Source organism: Asterias amurensis, chromosome 1 (genome assembly GCF_032118995.1).
Source record: "Asterias amurensis chromosome 1, ASM3211899v1".
Taxonomy (NCBI): Eukaryota; Metazoa; Echinodermata; class Asteroidea; order Forcipulatida; family Asteriidae; genus Asterias; species Asterias amurensis.
Window position 1 is genome coordinate 30,924,999 of NC_092648.1, and position 18,857 is coordinate 30,943,855.

The 18,857-nt window shown below is 38.0% G+C and overlaps 2 protein-coding genes across 2 annotated transcripts in view; one reads left to right on the forward strand and one right to left on the reverse strand.

Moving 5' to 3' along the window:
• The window catches only part of LOC139936551 (vitamin D3 receptor B-like), a 272,855-nt gene extending 261,972 nt beyond the window's left edge, over positions 1-10,883 (reverse strand). The window contains exon 1 of the mRNA XM_071931399.1: positions 10,733-10,883. The gene's annotated coding sequence lies outside the window, so the exon portion shown is untranslated. The remainder of the gene's footprint in view (positions 1-10,732) is intronic.
• Positions 10,884-11,033: 150 nt separating this feature from the next.
• Positions 11,034-17,933, forward strand: LOC139936617 (protein ARV1-like). The gene is made up of 6 exons (XM_071931468.1): positions 11,034-11,254; positions 12,982-13,101; positions 13,969-14,131; positions 14,700-14,775; positions 15,335-15,483; positions 16,412-17,933. The coding sequence occupies exons 1-6, from the start codon at positions 11,081-11,083 to the stop codon at positions 16,534-16,536; spliced, it is 807 nt and encodes a 268-aa protein (XP_071787569.1). The 5' UTR covers positions 11,034-11,080; the 3' UTR covers positions 16,537-17,933.
• Positions 17,934-18,857: the final 924 nt, after the last annotated feature.

Sequence of the window (18,857 nt, forward strand, 5' to 3'; positions counted from 1 at the left end):
CAGTTAAACCCAAACATCCCAATTATGAAAATCCTCCCCCTGCATAAAGCTGAGTTTGACCATACAGTAATGTCACAAACAGTCATCAGTAAATTGACTGTATACAACTATTTCTACCTCCATGATAAAACCAACATTGGGAGGTTTCATCATTCAGAACTATAATGGCCACTGCATCCTTGTCATTATAATGAAATCATTTATACATTCACTGCTGGCAGTAGTGTCCAATAGGCTCATTACTCTATGAGGACAATTGTTGTGCCAGTTGGGTGACCTGATTAAGGAAGACACTTCAAAGTTTTGTAAATACTATAAATAAAATAAAAAACAGTAATTCAAAGAATACCTGGGGCTAGGTGAATACTGTACACTACAATGATGCATAGTCAGGTACACAGATGGTACACAAAGTGGAAAATACATACTACTTAGTGTAGATATAAAATTCATGATTAGCTTCACACTCAAAATGCTTGCGGAGCTTTTACAGCTAATCTAATTTCTCCCATCTTGGATAGTCTGCAATCACCCGGGACACAGACTCTACTGACATGTGTACAGGTAGAGCTTCGGCTGTAGCGCTAGACACACACACATGATCGCCAGGAGGGAGTTGCCCAGGTTACAATCATCCTGGCGTGGTAAACAAGGGATGTCCATGGCCAAACCGCTTTGACACTTGACAGGCCTCGACCTTCCCCAAATCTGTCAGCACCTTATGACAAGAGATCTGTCACTGACACTTCTGATGCTGATCATTGCATATCATTCTACCCCAGAGCCCTGAGGGGCTTTGAATTTATGATAACTAGATAGGCCTGGAGCAACTGATGCACAAGTATCGGTTGTTCACCTTCACTAGATCTGGAAAAGAGCACACTGAAGAAAGGAGACTTTGTCTCGACTTTAAAGGGAGGGGCGTACTTTAATAAAGACCCTGACCAACCTTAAATGTAACTTACAAAATTATACTAGTTATAATAATGACAGTGGTTGTAAGCATCCTTAAAAAAACTATTTCATCTGAAGTGACGTAAAACTTAAATCAGTTGGCTGCTAGTAGGCCTGGGCGAATTATTCGAATATCCGGTTAATGGCGAATAGGTTTTCCTATCCGTAACCGCGAATGCCTATTTTTTCTTAACCGGATATCCGCATAGGGCGCGAATAGCTATTTATAAACCGGATAGTTCTGTAATTACAACCAAGTAACCGGATATTCTTTATTATCCGAATATCCGCGGACGTCGGGCGACAACTGATATGAATGTTTTGTCTGAATCCTTATGAAACTTCTATTAAGACAGCATAAAACAGCACAAATTAAGTATTTAACTATGCTCACCTCCGTGAAGAGTTAAAACAATGACATTTCCGACGTATTTGGTTCAAAGATTACAAAAGTTTTCCTTCACGTTGAGTCAATCACGATCAAAAGAAAAAGCAAATCGCCATCTTTAAATTAGATCCGGTCGTTTTTATGAATGAACCGAGTGACACTGTGTAAAACTAATATCAATCCGTCCATAAGATCTCATTCACAAACGAACAGCGCCCTCTAGCGGCAAAAAAAAATATTTTTTAATTTTTTTAAAACTTTTTTATATTTTTTAATAGCGCCCTCTAGCGGCAAAAAAACTATTCGAATATCCGATTAATTTCGGATAGTTGGCCAGCGGTATCCGAATAACAAAATTTCACTACTCGCCCAGCACTAGCTGCTAGATGTACACAGTTTCTGTATTCTCAGAAAAATGTAAGCCCCTCAAAAATGCTTCAAAACATTGGGCTACAGTTAATTTTCAATATCATGTACTTTCTTCATGTATGTTCATCCAAATAATATTTCATGGTGTGGTACCAACCAGTGAGCACACTGAATGATTTGCTTGCATAACTTATGCTTTTAAATATAAAGTATATAAAATTAGGCCTTCCTCTTAACCCATGCATGAAACCAGTAATTTCATTGGGTATGATGATTGTTAACAATGTTGTGTACTGATAATTTCAAGCTAAGCCCGACTGGCGGAGTCCATTTTGTTTCACACTTTCCCCATCCATGGGGACGTTTCAATTTAACGCACTGGAAAGAAGATCCCAACAGCTCAACACAAGTCTTCAACAACGAGATTAGTTAAAGGAACAAATTCAGTCCGCAATGTACATCGGCAATGAACAAACAAAAAGTGAAGATTTTGCGGGCACTGCTGCAGGACCAAAACAGGTGTATAAAATCACATCCCAACATCCACAGTGTCAAAGAAATTTTAAGAGGGTGTCCGGAAAAATTATTTGTAGATTTTCTTGGAACACCACTTGGGAATCAACCGCTGAGATGCACAAAACCAAAGTTCACTCAACTTAATGATGACAAAAGGACTGCATGATTTGAAAGGGGAACGAAGGGAATTTCAACCTCACCATTTTGTAAATTTGACCAGAGCCCAATTTCATAAAGCTGTTTCCCAGTGAGCAAATTGTTGTGCTTACTTTACTAGCTACATGTAGCAGAAAAACATGCCAAAGCAAAAAAAAATTTGTATAACAATCAATAAGGTTTAACAGCGCGAGTCCTTGTTCACATTGGGTTAGAATTGTGACATCTCTCATCTGCTAAACAAAAACTAAGTTCTGGGGCCAATTTCAAATTCGCGCAAGCACGAAAACAGCTCGCTTATTTTACACGTGTTTCTGGCAAATATTTTATGCCATATATATTGCTTGTGACTGGTATTTAGCTGTTGTTTACTTAGCATAACAATTGAGTGGAATCTTGGCCGGTAATTTGATTTTACTAGGCAAGGAGTTTTTTGCTTAGGCAAAATTTTGTGCTTAAGCAGCCCTATTAAGTTTGCTTACATGGTTGGCAATGGTTATGAAATAGGAATTCTGCTAACGGCCACTCAGTAAGCTGAAAAGCTCTGCTTGCAGGCTTTATGAAATTTGACTTTCTTTTTCTCAATAAAGTCCTAAAACACTACATTAAACATAATACACATTCCTTAATAAAAAATAACAGTAACATTCCAACAATGCATCAAATGTGAGCACAGAGGGACAGGTTAGACAACAATCTGTTCTGGTCAAAATTCATGGCACACTCCCAATTCTACCTCCATGTCCCAACCCAAAACCCCAACCACTCAATTATTTTCAAGTTTATCTTTGATCCACTGCTCTAATAAAATGAAGTCCCAATAACTAAATCAAAAACGGAATTTGTGTTTTCTACATTTCAATATCAGACGCGTAGCTCTGCAAATTTCAACTGTACACGTACTGTTAGTGTAAAGATACCATAGTATGTTAACCTTCACCATGGCATAGGCTGAACTTATATACGTACTGTACTTTGAAACTCAAGTACATAGCACCTTTGGAACACTATCCAATGAAGGAAATGGCAAGATGTTTATAAACGCACAACTCAGGTACGGTTACAATGCCCAATCTCTAGCCCAGGCATTCTCTCTATAGTATTATAGAGCCACACAGTATCAACGCATTGTCTACACCACAGCAGGTGAAGAAAATGCAGTGCTTGATTTACAGTAGAGACTGAATTATTTGTTCATTATCATGAAAGAAGTTCATCAGGCTGTTATTCATTCATTCCAACGACAGCCACACTGGAATGTGATGTTAGAACTTGGGTAGATTCATGGCCAAACATCATTATTGATGTACGTGTAGCTCTAATGGACAATGAGTACAAAACCCAAGACACAAACTCCTTTTGACAATTCAATCTGTGTGTACAGTCAATATAAATCTCGTACAATAAGGTACAATGTCTCCACGCACAATATCAGAACCATCTTCCATGTCTTCATAGAGGGCTTAAGCCATTCCAATGAAACGGCAGTGTTATGACAGTACTGGTAAGTCTAAACTGCACGTACGCACTGACAGCGTAAACATCAAGCCAGTCCTACTAATATCTGTGCAGATTTGAAACACTTCACTCGATTCTGCTTTAACCAAACATGAGAACCTCCCATGGTGAGAGGGCTCTTTGCCCCGGGCATATCCCATCTGAGACTTTTTTGTTCGTGCAAACAATATAATTTCCATAATTTACCAGAGCGCTTTGGGAATGAATTGTCTAGTGCCGACTTGAGGTCAGTGACACCATGATGTTAATATCGTTTTAGTCCATGGGCTCTGTCTCTGTCTTTCTCTTGTCTGGAACCACATCCAGCACATCACAATGTAAAATGCTAAAAAACGTTCATCATTTATAAATTATAGAATTTCAATTATCTCTTAAAGATTTCTCAGACTCCAACATGAGAAATGCATGGAGTAGGAGCTGGACAAGTCTGGCCTTGAACTTTCTTACAGTGGCACTGGCAATAATTCTCACTTCCATCAGTACCTTGTCAAAAACGTTTTTAAGAGGGGCAAGGGCACCAAGACATTTTCTCCATGGTAAAGGGCACCCTATGAGGAATTGTAAATGTATATTGTAGCATTTCAAGGGCATCAAGGCAATGACCAGTGGGCATGGAGGCAGTTGCCTTTGTTGCTTCTGTGAAGTATCAGACCTGCTGTCACTGGTTTCCTCCTCATTTCTACTGAGCAGATAACTGTCAAGCAACATGTCTGCTTGAGCAACTTTCCAAATTTCAAAACTGGACCCTGATTTAGTGGATTTCCACATTTGGCATGTTTGGAGTTTTCCTACTGGGTCTAAAAACTGAACATTTCCTGCTTTTCACAGAAAGGCCTACACTTTTGAGTACTTGGTTTCATTAAAACACATATTTTAAACAGATAAAAATAAATAAAAGTTGTCATTTTTAACTCGTCCAACCCTGCTCATTTTAATTTATAATTTCCAACAGCAGTGAAGATTTGAAGACAGTTTCCTTTCTCTTCAACGTCCGATTACCTGACATCCCTTGATCACCATCTCAGCCACATCCAGGGTGCATGGACAAAAACACGCTTGACTTCATCTAAATTACATGTTCGCATAATGTGTGTAAGCTTGTTGCACCAATAATTGACCCACATAAAACACGTGTGTATCATGTACGTGGACATTGGTACATGTGCTGCACACGTAAACACCCTGTTAATAAGTTGGGCAAAGTTAAAGAACCTGATTTCCAGGCACTCAATGGATTTTTGTTAAAAGGTTGTCTAAAACAACATTAGTGTAGTACACTGTATCAGTGTACATTTAGTGTATTGTTGAGCATCGGCCGAGCAAAACTATCTCGGCTAAACATTCTTGGGCTAAAGTTTTGCGGTTACTTGTATAAGTTTTTATTACTTACGATATATTTGGTTTGCGGTAACACCATGTGTGTATATAATTGCCAGGTGATTTTGTTCTTAGAGAACTGTCTTGCTATATAATATATTCTACTTCTGCGGAGTAGATTTATCAGATTATTTGGGAGACTTTTCAGTTGTGAAAAGAACTGCCCTGCTTTTTTATTACTTGCAACTTACAGTTGTTGTGTGCCCGGACGAAGGGCGTGACATAATTTTTTTCGAGGATGATTTTTAGCATTATGCAAAAAGTCAACTTCAATGCCGTTTTGATAGGATCGACAAAAGTCAGGAATGAATTACAAGTTCTCTGGACAAAAATGTACAGACTATTATTCAAAATGTGACATCAGGGAGTGTTTTTGGACTTTGACAAAAATTGCACTTGACAGGTATCCAACAAAGTCGTGTTTTGCACAGTTTTATTCTCAGGTTAGAGACTTGTGTTTTTTTCTTCTTAATTTTCATAAAAACTCCATCTATTGAAAAATGAGTGGATGAGAAAACTGATTTTGACCTTGGAGCCCCTTTTTAAGAATTAAAGTATAAAAATGAATGTTGTAAGTCGTCATAAATTTCAACTCGTAATCTGGACAGACACATTATTTAAAATATACATTGGCTGGTTTAGTCAAAGATACAACTTTGCTTGTTTATCCACGCTCATATTAAAATGACGTAACCATTTCTATTTCAAGGTGTTTCCAATTTAACAAACAATGGTGTACATTGAACTTATTGTTAAATTATGCATTGCTTCCCTCTCCTAAGGAATTTAAGTATACTTATATTTAACTAGAAATCAGGAGTGATTAAAGGAACATGTTGCCTTGGATCAGTCAAGTTGGTCTTTGAAAAGCATTTGAAATTGTTTACGTTATGAAATGCATTGGTTAGATAGATAATTTATAAGTAGAATATAATGATCCACACAAACAAGCCTAGAAATTGCACGGTTTTCCTTTCAAGTTGCAAACAAACACCGTCAGCCAATTTGTGAAGTCGAAATTGTGACTCCATAAAATGGCCGACCGCGTTACTTCGCAAATTAAAAGGAAAACCACCAATTTGGAGGCATATTTGCGTTGATTAATATATTCTACTTTTCAAACATCTTTAGAAACTATTTGGATTTCATAACAAACGGTTTCAAACGACCAACTTGACCAACTTGACCGATCCATAGCAGCGTGTTCCTTTAAGCCAAGACGTGTTTTGTCAGACGGTTTATAACTGTCTAATGAGAGACGCCATACATTGTAGACAAGGACAGGGGCCAGTTTGCTGAATGACTTCTACTAGTACTAGGGACAACAAGCAGTGACAATCAAAAAACAAATTGTACATAAACCTAACCACCTCCTCAAAACATGGTTGAAAATCCCCCAGAACATAAAAAACAAAACAAAAAACAACAAAAACAAAACCCAAGAGAAACAAAACAATTAGGTGCCTCATGTTCTGATACAGATTGTTAATGCTATTCACTAGAACTCTAAATTCGAAAAAGTAGATAGTTAAATCCAAACAAGTTTTGTTTAATCCCTGAAGTAAAGAACTGGACGATGGAAGTGGTTGTTTACTGTATGTTGAGGTCCATTTTGTAACCATCTTTAAAAAAGGACAACAAAAAAGACAATATTATCTACTATAAAATAATCCACTCTCATTAGGGTATGATTTCCTGAATGAACTGGATCCTCTTGTTCATTACTTTCCATGATGTTTTGCAGTCCACAGCGATCTGAAAACTGATAAATATTTCATGACTTTTTCAAGGATCAGAAACAACTCGGTGCCGGAAATGAAATCTCATAATGATCCTAGCAGCTGTTGAGATTGGCCCTCCATTGTAGAGAGGCGATCAGTTGAACAACTTAGACTTGGGTCATATCCAATATCACTCTTATATTGTAGACACCATACCGCCTTATTTTGATACTTGAAGATTAAAACCCAACTGATTAATGTGGAAGAATACTGTTAATTTTCAATCAATTTAAAAATGTTCGCTCCGGTTTTGTTTGCAGATTTGAATCAAAAATGTTAAATTAAATTTTAAATAGGAAAATAAATTTAGCTGTTGCAACTTGCTTATTAACTTAAAGGACCTACATGTATGACAACAATGCGACGTATAATTAAAAAAAGATTATTTCTTGAAGGCTAAAGACAAAGACTCTGCCAGGGTTAGGCCACTTAATTTTTAAATAGCAGTTTTGTTTTATATTCACAACAAGTTTTAAATTTTAATTTAAGGTGCTGCACAAAACAATCTGCCATTGTGAAGTGGTCATTTATTAAAAAACAATAACAATTGTTGGGATTTAAATCACATACTTGTATACAAACAACAACTAGCATGTTACACATTTTGTGCATTGGCAGTAGTGTGTCGTAAAATTGTATTTATGTTTTTTCATTTTCAAATGGCAAATCTGTCAAATTTTCTTCAAAGAAAATAATTCTTACCAAGGATTGTGTGTTAATCTCATTCTTCCTGTGTTATTGCTTGGACAACATTCCTTTTTTTAAGCCCTAGTAATCTTGAGATTTGACCTTAAGATGATCCTAATCAATGAGCTTCTGTAGGATCCAAAGATCAATCCAAACACAAGATTTGGAGTTGATATGCCAAATCCTTCTAAAGTTATTGCTCAGACAAATTTTCTTTTGTCTTAGTCTAAATGACCTTGACAGTTGACCTAGGGGGGTCAACAAGTTAAAGATTTGAGGGGCTTCCCAAACACCAAGTTTGGAGTGGACATGCCAGATCCATCTCAAGTTAAGGCTGGACAGCGTTTCTTTTGTTTAAGCCAAAATGACCTTGACATTTGACCTAAGGGTCCTTAAGTAAACTGTTTCTGGGGATCCCACGAGAATCAACACACCAAGTTTAAATGCCTTCTCAAGTTATCGCTTGGACAAACATTTTTGTTTGTTTTAGCCATAAACAAAATCAAGAAAATCTCCACTTGACCAGAGTTTATTCCTGCTCAGCACTTACACTCAACCAGAAATAATGTTTGCAAGATTTAACTATATAATATAGTCATATTATATGTCTTTGGTTTTAAATATTTGTTGGGCTTCTTTGGAAAAGATTTACAACTCAAATCAAGGCCTTGAAGTTTGCTGGTGAAGGGGCACAGTTAGGGGGCATCTTTACGAGGACAATGTCAATTTGTGTTGGAACTTTGCACAGGGCGGCACCACAGCAAAGGCACAGGGCGACACAACAATTTCTGTTAATGCCGTGAGTTATTACGAGGCCTGAGAATCCATTTATTGGTTTATCTTGAAAAATATATATTTGAAGAAAAAAAAAACAAGACTGCAGGGCTTTGTTCCATCATTGGGTTAATGGCTATCTTGTAATACTGCAGGACTGGGAATTTCATCCTGTGAGAGAGGCCAAGGCCATTTGATGTTGTGCAAAGGTCACGTTTCCATTGCAAAATTAAAGGCTCTGTTCATATTTTAAAGGGGCAAGGAATCCAACAGAGGTCAAGGCCGTTGTTGGTGGATCTGTGTAATTCATGGCCTGATAAATATTGATGTACATCTGAAACTGAAATAATCCAGAAGAAACCTTTCTCCAAAATGGGACCTGCTACATTAATTGCTAATACAGGATTTGAACCCACCAGGCACATTCAGTGGTCCAGCAGTGAAGACATCTGGGCCCTATTAATGGTGCTACTTTACAAAAGCTGAATTCTTAACAGAATTCAACACTTATTGCGCCTTGTGAAAAACATGATTCTAAGGGTTTCAAGGGTCGAAAATACAAAATTCAGTGATAATTGGTGCTGTGAAATTAGAAGATGCTTCTCTATAATGGGGGGGAGGGGGGGGGGCGAGAGGTGGTCGCGAGTTTGATCCCGCACCAATAATTTGTGGATTTTTTTCCCTTGAGAAATTGAAGAGGAATTGATTTTAAAAGATAGTGTGCAAGACCAACAGGTACATGTAATACCTTTACTTAATCCAACTGGGTCCAATTTCATAGAGCTGCTAAGCACAAAAATTTGCTTAGCATAAAATGTTTGCCTTGATAAAAACTGGACTACCAACTAAATTTCCACATGAGTTTCAGGATTTTAGCAAACAACAGCTGAATACCAGTTAGTTGCGATAAGGCCAAACAAAATAATATGTGTGTGTTTCCTATTACATTGGCCAAAAAAATAGGGTCGGTAGGGACGAAAACACATTTTATTTTGTTGAATTATTTTATTGCTTCAAAACTTAGGGTAGGATATTTTGAACCTGTCGCATCGCTTTGCAATTATGCATTATTTTGTTGTTGGGCTAAACCATTCTGAAAAAGGGGTGTTACAATGTTGCAGTGCTGCAGTGCGTGCAACATTGAACACCCCTTTTACAGAATGGTTTAGCCTAATGCGTTTGCAAAGCAATGCGACAGGTTCAAAATATAAACCTGGGAATTCGCTCCGGGATCTGGTAAGTTTTTGTCCTTTTTCTTCAAAAATATTTTCTCACTGGTGTTTTGAGTGTTCATTAGACATTGAGGATTAAGTTCGTGCCCTTAGAATTTGTGTCATGATTTTTGAAAGTGGTAAAAATGGGGCAAATCTAGTGACTAGCTGTCGAAATTGTACGCGTTGGACCAGATTAACCATTGCCACTCGAACCGATCTCGTAACCCTCCGGCCTGGCGGCCGTCGGGAGGAGGGTTACGCTATCGCAACTAAATACCAGTAACAAGCAAATAAACAAAAAATAGAAATATGGTTGGTAATCCTTTGATTGCCGTTTGCCGTTCGTTTGAGCATGGGTCGTAACTCTCTGGCTTCGCCATAAGGTTTATCGCGAATAGCAAAATATCAGGAGAGGGCGCTGTTGAACCCACACAAAGGCGTTGCGTGCGCGCGTCGTAGAAACTGCATAGAAACCGCCCCATATTCCTTCCCACAATGCATTGCGTTTCTGAATCGTGATAAACCTTATTGGGAGGAGGGTTACGTTATCGCAACTAACTCATATCCTACAGAACAGAATCGCACAACGTACATGATAGATTGATCACACAAATGGACGCACACAACAGTAACATATCAATACTATTAGCTTACTTTAACTATTTTAGGATTTATGAAGTCAATACTGAATACACTCTAGGCCAAACAACTAGTTTTAAAAATAAAATAGCTACATTTCTATTTTATAACAAGCGTGTTACTCAACTGTTAAGCTCTACCTCTAATCTCTATTTAGTCTTAGATTATTCGGCATTTGACAAGTCAGTGTTTGACACTGACCAGCTGACCGCAAGTTATGTCATCCCGTTACATGCTAATCTGTGTATTGATAACTGATAATCAATCGACCGTTATATTCTACTAAATAGTAAAATGAACATCAGTTCCATTGTTTGGAAACAACTCGACTGTTAAATGCTGCATTCCTGCATACTCACCCTCCAAAATGATTTTCACCGAGTTTGCTTCCAAGCTTCAGCAATCACACAGCCTTGAATCGCTCCAAAAAAAGCTAGGTCACAAGTGAGTCTTCCACGCTAGAAACAAAATAAGCAGACCTTTCGTAGTACTTCACCGAGTGCTGCGCTTCGAAACTGCACCGCGGTGAAATGTACACAAAACACATGCATGGAAAGATTATTATTTTTTGGTGGTCGGGTCCCCCGCCGTTTATCAAGCAAATAGGCACGACAAAAATGTTCCACTGACCAGACTACTTTTTATGTTCCCTTCACTTTCTCGCTCAAAAACAGCGCCACTTACGACAGCAGAAAGCATAATCCAAGATGGCAGCGCCCTTGGGGAAGGAAAAGTGGGATAACAAGCCGGACAAGCTTGATGAGAATGGCGAGTCTTCTATGCATGATGGAGTCAATAGATATGTGTGTATAGACTGTGGTAAAGAGGCATTGGAGTTGTACAAGATTTACAGTGGAGGGATGATCAAAATTGCCCATTGTGTAAGTTAGTGTTTTTGCCTAGTTTCCGGACATGCCGACCTATGTGGCGCAAAAATTCAACATGAACCAATGCAATTAATACCACTGCTCTGGAAAGAGCTTAAAATTCTTAACAGTCATACCCAAATTATTAAGATATCTTAATTGATTTAAGGAAATTACATGCCTTTGTTTGTTGGTTGGGGGCTTTGAAGCTTGTTAATTTTAAGGTAAGGCTGGGGTTAGTAAAAGTAGTGTCATTTTCTTACAGTTAAAGTAACAACTAGTAAGTAACAGTAACACACAGGTAATTTATTTCAATTTTGTGACCCTAAACGCAGTAATTTGCTGCAGTACGGCGCGCCATTATGAGTGAACGGCGTGCAATGGCAATGCAAACGGACAGCGTGCACACGCACTGCAGCATTGTAACACCCCTTTCACGGAATGGTTTAGCCCAACAACAAAATAATACGTTTGCAAAGCGATGCGACAGGTTCAAAATATAAACCTGGGAATTCGCTCCGTGATCTGGTAATATTTTGTCCTTTTTCTTCAAAAATATTTTCTCAATGGTGTTTTGAGTGTTCATTAGACATTGCGGATTAAGTTGTTACCCTCAGAATTTGTGTCATGATTTTTGAAAGTGGTAAAAATGGGGCAAATCTGGTGACTAGCTGTCGAAATTGTACAAAATTTTACATGTTGGACCAGATTAACCGTTGCCGCTCGAACTGATCTCAGAACCCTCCGGCCTGGCGGCCGTCGGGAGGAGGGTTACGTTATCGCAACTAGCTTAAATTGAAAACCCAATTCACAACCAAATGAAAAACATGGCTCAAGTTTGGCCATTGAGAAGTCAGTCCATGATTTTCAAGCTTTTTCCTCCTTTTTGTGATTGTGGGGTATTTTTGATAGTGGGACAGGGTGTTCGAAAAATCATTAGCAATAGCCGAATCACAATGATGCATTGTCTAACGTCACAGAGTTTGCCTTGGGCACTAGGACAAAACATTTTTATTATTAAAAAAATCCTTAAAGCCATTATACACTTTTGGTACAGAAAAAAAAAAGTTCACACATTTACAAATAATTTACAGGGTTTACAGAAGGTAATGGTGAAAGACTTCTCTTGAAATATTATTCCATGAAATGCTTTACTTTTTGAGAAAACATTAAAACAATATCAATTCTCGATATCGAGAATTACGGATTTATTTTAAACACATGGTAATGACATGGCGAAACGTGCGGAAACAAGGGTGGGTTTTCCCATTATTTTCTCCCGACTCTGATGACCGATTGAGCCTAAATTTTCACAGGTTTGTTATTTTTATATATAAGTTGTGATACACGAAGTGTGGGCCTTGGACAATACTGTTTACCGAAAGTGTCCAATGGCTTTAAACTGTACCAATCCATTTTGTATCCTTGGCCCCAGCTCCGCTGCAACCCTAGATTGTTGTGCCTTCTCAAGTTTTCTATCAAGTGAAACACGTTGGGTGAAAAGCTATCTCTTTCTCTAAAACCGTATTTCAATTGGGGTCATTTCTAACAATGTTTTTATCAACAGCTCTCCAGTGATCTTTAAGAAGTAAGCTTTTATGGACATTAACTTGTGGAATAATTACCACATTGCACAAGTGCACTCTGCCTTAAAGATGCTCTATAATTAGTAATTAAATCACAGTACTCATTGTGACAAACTTGTTATTGTATTTCCTTGTTTTTGTCATCATTTTGTCCAGGGCTACTGTAAAGGTGTTGTGGATAAGTACGTAGAGTTTGATCCAGTGATTATTGTGCTTGATGCCTTGCTGTACAAGCCTCAGGCTTATAGGCACATCCTCTTCAACACCAATAGTAACGTGAGTAAATCATAATGGGTAGCATACTGTCAAAACAGCGAAAAAATATATAGGTTTTCACTATTTTCTTGTGACCCCGATGACATTGACGACAGAATAATAAAAGCATTTAAAAGCAACTTTCACAAGTTTGTTCTTGTTATATGCTGGGTCGTATAAAGTGCAAACTGGTCTTTGACATCAATGTTTGTCTGCATGCTTTCAACAAGTCATTATACCTGACATTATTGGGTGGCACGGTTGGCTTATGCGTAAAGCACTCGCCTCTCACCAAGGTGACCCCGGTTCGATTCCCGGTCGGGGCCATATGTGAGTTGAGTTGTGCGTTGGTTCTCTGCTGTGCCACGAGGGTTTTCCAGACTATCCGGTTTTCCTCCCTCAGGAAAAAATCAAACACTTTCGATCTTGGCTGTGCTCCGTGGTCATAATGGGTTTGTGTTGCTGGCAGCTGAATGTGCCCTTGCATGCCTGCTTCTCGAACACGTTGTAGCCGCGTTCTTCGCAATTCAGCTCTAGCTGCGAGTAAGGACGGTTAGCCCCCCAAATTCTAACTTGCAAAAGTGATTTACAACATAGTTCCTACACCTCACTTGTATCTTGTTTGAATTTGTCATTAGCACTGCTGAAGCAGAATTTGTGCTGAATTTCTGGGAGGTACATGTACAAATCTGAAGGGAACGTGTCACAAGACTTTGTCTGCCTCTGAACAAGTTTTTTCCACTTAGCAGATCTGTACGATTACCCCATAGTTTGTTGGTTCAAATCCCACTCTAGTCAATTTGTCTTTGTTCAACCCTAAATCATTTAAAACCTACACGGTCAGTTTCCCTTGGGGTTTATTATTTGATATTTGTTTATTTGACACAGATTCATTGGAAGCTGAGCATCTTGAGCTTACTCTGCGATGCTTATACCAAGTGGGCTCTTCGCTCAGACACAGGCTCCTCCGCTACTCATCCATCAAATAGACATTTTCTCTTGTTTGCACTTCATTGGCATTTCTATGTAATGTTTCTGGTGGCTGGCCTCGGTAAGAATCTTTTCTGGTTTTTAAAATCAAAATTCCATTCACATGTTTAAGATTTAAAGAAAAGATTGTTTGAGAAACCGAAACAACCTGATAGAATTCAGCCAACAACTCTACACTACAAAAGCTGTAATTTTTTTTGTCTTTTTTAAAATCTTGTTTATATATATACTTTTATTATATTTTATTTGTTTGCAGTTTTTATCAGTATTGCTGTTGCTGTAACTAAGGGCCCTTTAAACAAATAGTAAAAGCAAAACAAAAAGTAATAGGGGACTGCGCAAGTCTTGTGCGAAGTCTAACATTTTTAAACTACTTTGGTCCCACATACATTTCTTCAATGCATGAATGAAACTGGGTCCTAACATTTAAATGTGCGAGAGAATTGCACATTCTTTTAAGAAATGTCATTAAATGGGAAATTTAGCGTAAAACAAAATGATCTTGCATTGATAAAGAAGAAAGGTAAAAACAAAAACTAAAATACATCACTACAGCATGTTGCATGATAATTGTGCATGACAATTATTTTCATGTCAGTAACCAATTACATGAATCTTTTTCTTTCTAGAGCTCACTGCTTTCCTGTGTGGCGTCATTATACCAACTCTACTGTACACAAAAATCACAAAAGCCAAATATGTGAGGTGAGTATAATTTTAAAGAATGCAAACCTTTGTTTACATTTTATTGAAAATTTGAAGGGATTTTTGTCTAAATTTCCAATAGGAGACTTTTGAGACACTGTCGGTAGCAGACATAACGGTCCTTTTTTGCGGCTCTGAGCATGCTCAGTATTGCTGATGTGAAAAAGGACTGCCTAAAAGTCTCCCATTGACAAAATAAAAAAATATAACTAACCAGTGTTCTTCCTCAACAGTGGTACATGTATGCTGGCCAAATGGCAGTTAGACTAGTCAAAATTCTTTCCAAGTGGTCCTGCTGGCAAGTTCAGCGTAAAAAAGCATCCCTATTTAATATGAAATAAGGACAAGTGAAAAAGCTGACAGACCAGTGAAATAAAAAGCTAACTGGTCCTGCCAGCTAGTCACTAAAAAAGTTAAGGTTAAACCCTGCTGACCACAAAAGTATCATTTCATTGAATTTGAAATCAATTGTTACCCATTGTTCCTTTTCCAATGTCAAAAGTATCATTTCATTGAAGTTTGAATCATTTCTTACCCACTGTTTCTTTTTCAATGTCAGTCATACTCAGCTCTTACGTGCGCTCCTACTGTGCTGTGTTGGGAAGCTGTTCATTGTGCCAGCGGTCATCTGGGGTCAGACTGACATCATGACCTGCCTGTGGATGATGCACTTGTTCATCTTCACAGCAGCTGTACAAGCCTTTAGAGGTAAACTTTACTTGTTGTTTCAGTGCAAAAATGTTGCATCACTAACATGGCCTGTATGTGACAGGCATGCTTGAAATTGCAACAATGTTTCTTGCTGAAAATAAAATGGATTTCACACAAAAACCAAAAACATGTTTGTCAACCCGGTATCAAGGACTTTTTGTTCTCCCATTTAGTCATTTCCTAATTGGTTTTGTACACAAAAGCGAAGCAAGAATGCCCTTACTATTTTCAGATACCCAGATCCCTTCTGTTAAAGATTTTGGTTTCAACGAGGGCACACGCTCCATGGTACTGAGATATAATAATTTCTAAAGACCCTTTCTTTGTGTGAACTACAACATTACAATACAAATCAAGTGAAAAGCAGGCTTCAAAATAACCCCCAATACCCACAGTAGTTGCTGTGGTGCCCTGTGCTTTTGCCGTGGTGCCCCGTGTGATTTAGCTGTGGTGCCCTGTGCTATTGCAGTGGTGCCCTGTGCTTTTGCTGTGGTGCCCTTTGCAAGGTTCCTGTACAAATTTACACTTTCCACATAGAGGTGGCCCTTACCAGAGGGAAATTGCTGTGCCCCTTCAAGAGCAAATTTCAATGCATAGAAATGTTGATGTTCATTTTTTATAAACAGGAGAACTTAAGACAGAGTTTTAGTGCTGGTAAATTAGTAATTTACTTGTAATTTACAAGTAATTATTACTTGTTGACCACCCTACACATGTGATCAATGGAAACAATATGTATGTTAAATCCCATGAGAGAAAAGATATAAGCTGTAAAGAATATTACAGCTTAAAACAACTGATTTAATTGTGCAGTCCTCAGTCGGACAGAATAAAACAAAACACACTGTTGGAATTTGATGGGCTGGGTGGTTATTAGGTTGAAAATTTTCTATAATTTCTGTTAATTCCTGTTGTTTATTTGCAGTGATGATGAAAGCAACCACAGTGCTGGCAAGCAGTCTGGTTTTAATGGGATTCACGGCACAGTATCTATCAACATATCTCTCACAGTATCTGGAATGGGGTTTGACACAAAATCTACCATCGTGACCCACGACATGATTTTTTTTTTTAAGTTTAATTTTGTACATTTTGAAGGATTTTCAGCTTTTTCTGACATGATATTATTTTTATTACAAAGGCTGTAGCATGCAATGAGTCTAGGTTGGAATTTTACCAAAATCCCCCAATGAGGGTTGGAGCTCTGAGAAAACAGAGCTTTGTGGCAGCGTCGTGTGTGCAGCCATAAAAAAAAGAACTAAGCACTCCTGAAAAACAGAGGGCGTTTTTTGTTAACACATGCAGTGCTGTGCATGAAGTAACACTGCTATAGGCCATCTGCACATGCCATACTAAAATACACCACAGTGCATCTTGAATACAGTTAAAAAATTTAATCAGCTGCCAATATTATGGTAGTTTAACTATGCTAGGTTTCATAATTGTTACTGCGCCATGATGGTTGCTGGTGTTGCTCGAACTAGGATTTTACCCGGAACCATTTGCGCACCAATATCGCACATTGGGACATTAATATGGGTTGTTTAGAACTTCACCCACGAGTACCCGGTACCAATTTGAATACTCTTCAGTGAGTAGGAGGAGTAAGAAAGTTACTGAGTTCAAAACCTTTTATGAGTATAATATTATCACCAGGAGAAGGAATACTGACAAAGGTACTGGAGTCATTCTGATTTATAGCACTCGGCACTAACTTACTGGAGAGGAACACAACGCAAAACGCTGTCAGAGGAAACAGATGCCAACTGCTGCTTCAACGTCACTGTCGGGGCTGCCACTCCCGGGTAGGCCTTGCAAGCCACAGCCGCAAGTGCCATCCCTAGTCTAACAATGTCCCCCAGTTACAAGTCCATTGCCTTTCAAGACGGATTGAGGCCTACTACTACTACTACTATTAATGATGTCACTTTTGCTAAAAAATACCTGGATGTTGGACAAATAACGTGATCACTGCATCAGTTTGCCAGACTGCAGTTAGTAGTACAGTAGGGTCAGTACACGCAAGTAAACATAAAGCTTTGACACGTCACTAGAGTGAACGTGAATTCTGACATGTCTGTTATATACGTGTACTGAACTTCTGTTGTTAGCATTAGTGCAGAGTGCTATTCAAGTTCAAGTACAGACAAAAGGAGACAGGTACAAGTACTATGACTCTGTTATGGAGCAAGTTCATAGTAGGGATATGAACCTGAACTGAAATAATTGTTACCGTTTTTAAACAATTAAAAAGTACTCTGGTGCATGGTACCCTGAAAGGCAAGGTCATGTGTTAGTAATGACCCTGAAAGGAAATATTGTACTTTTTGTACTTCTGAAGGCCTTCTTGTTTTAAAGGATTTGGGTACTTTTTGTAACACAAAACACAATGTCCCCAGATTTACGTTAAATATACACCATTTGAAGATAATGATAGTAGAAAGAGTACTGTAAAATATTAGTTGCTGAGGTGCTGTAGTTTTTGGAAAATGAGTAAAATAATGTCATGAAAATACGTTTTTACATGCTAAAATAATTTTTGTCTCATGATCACTGAGACGAAAACTATTTTCATGACATTGTTTTACTCATTTCTCAAAAACTACAGGACCTCGGCAAGTAATATTTTCAGGGAAGCTTTCTACTATAATTATCTTCAAACTGTAAGTTTAGTGTAAATCTGTGAATACTGTGTTTTTAGTCCCACAAAAAGTACATAGACCCTTTAAAGATGGTTATGGTAGTTAGTAATCATCCTGCGAATTATTTCTTGTTAATTAAGATTAGAAGCAAACAAATTGTTTATGGAAAAGTTTGAATCTTCAAATATAGCCCAATAGGTGACTTTTGGAGATTCAAATTTCCATGGATTCCACTTGTATTAACCATCGAATAACCGCTTTGTAGCTATGAATATGGCCATATTGTAGTGCAGGCTGTATGCGCATCTAAACGTGACCATCAATAAGCATGTAGCGTTCCTGGTTTGATTTCTATGGCACACACTCACAGACGCCACGTTGTGGGCAGGTATTTAAATGGTATTGTCATATTTGACACGGTCTATATGCAATGATAGGAAAGTTTGGCATGGGTTTCTTAACCATTAGGTGGGTAGCATATGGGAGATTCAGTACACACTTGAAAAGGGTTAACAATGACAAAGTCAGCCATGGTTTTTATCCAGGTGTTAAAATTTAATACAGATCAACACAACATGCTGATCAAAAACATAAAAGTTCAACAACACTAAAACAAGGAATAAAGAAATAATACAGAACATAATTCCAAATCAATATTTTAAGTACATTCAATGGTGTGATTATAACACATACCATAGAAATAAAATTAAAAGGTAATTTACTCAAAGA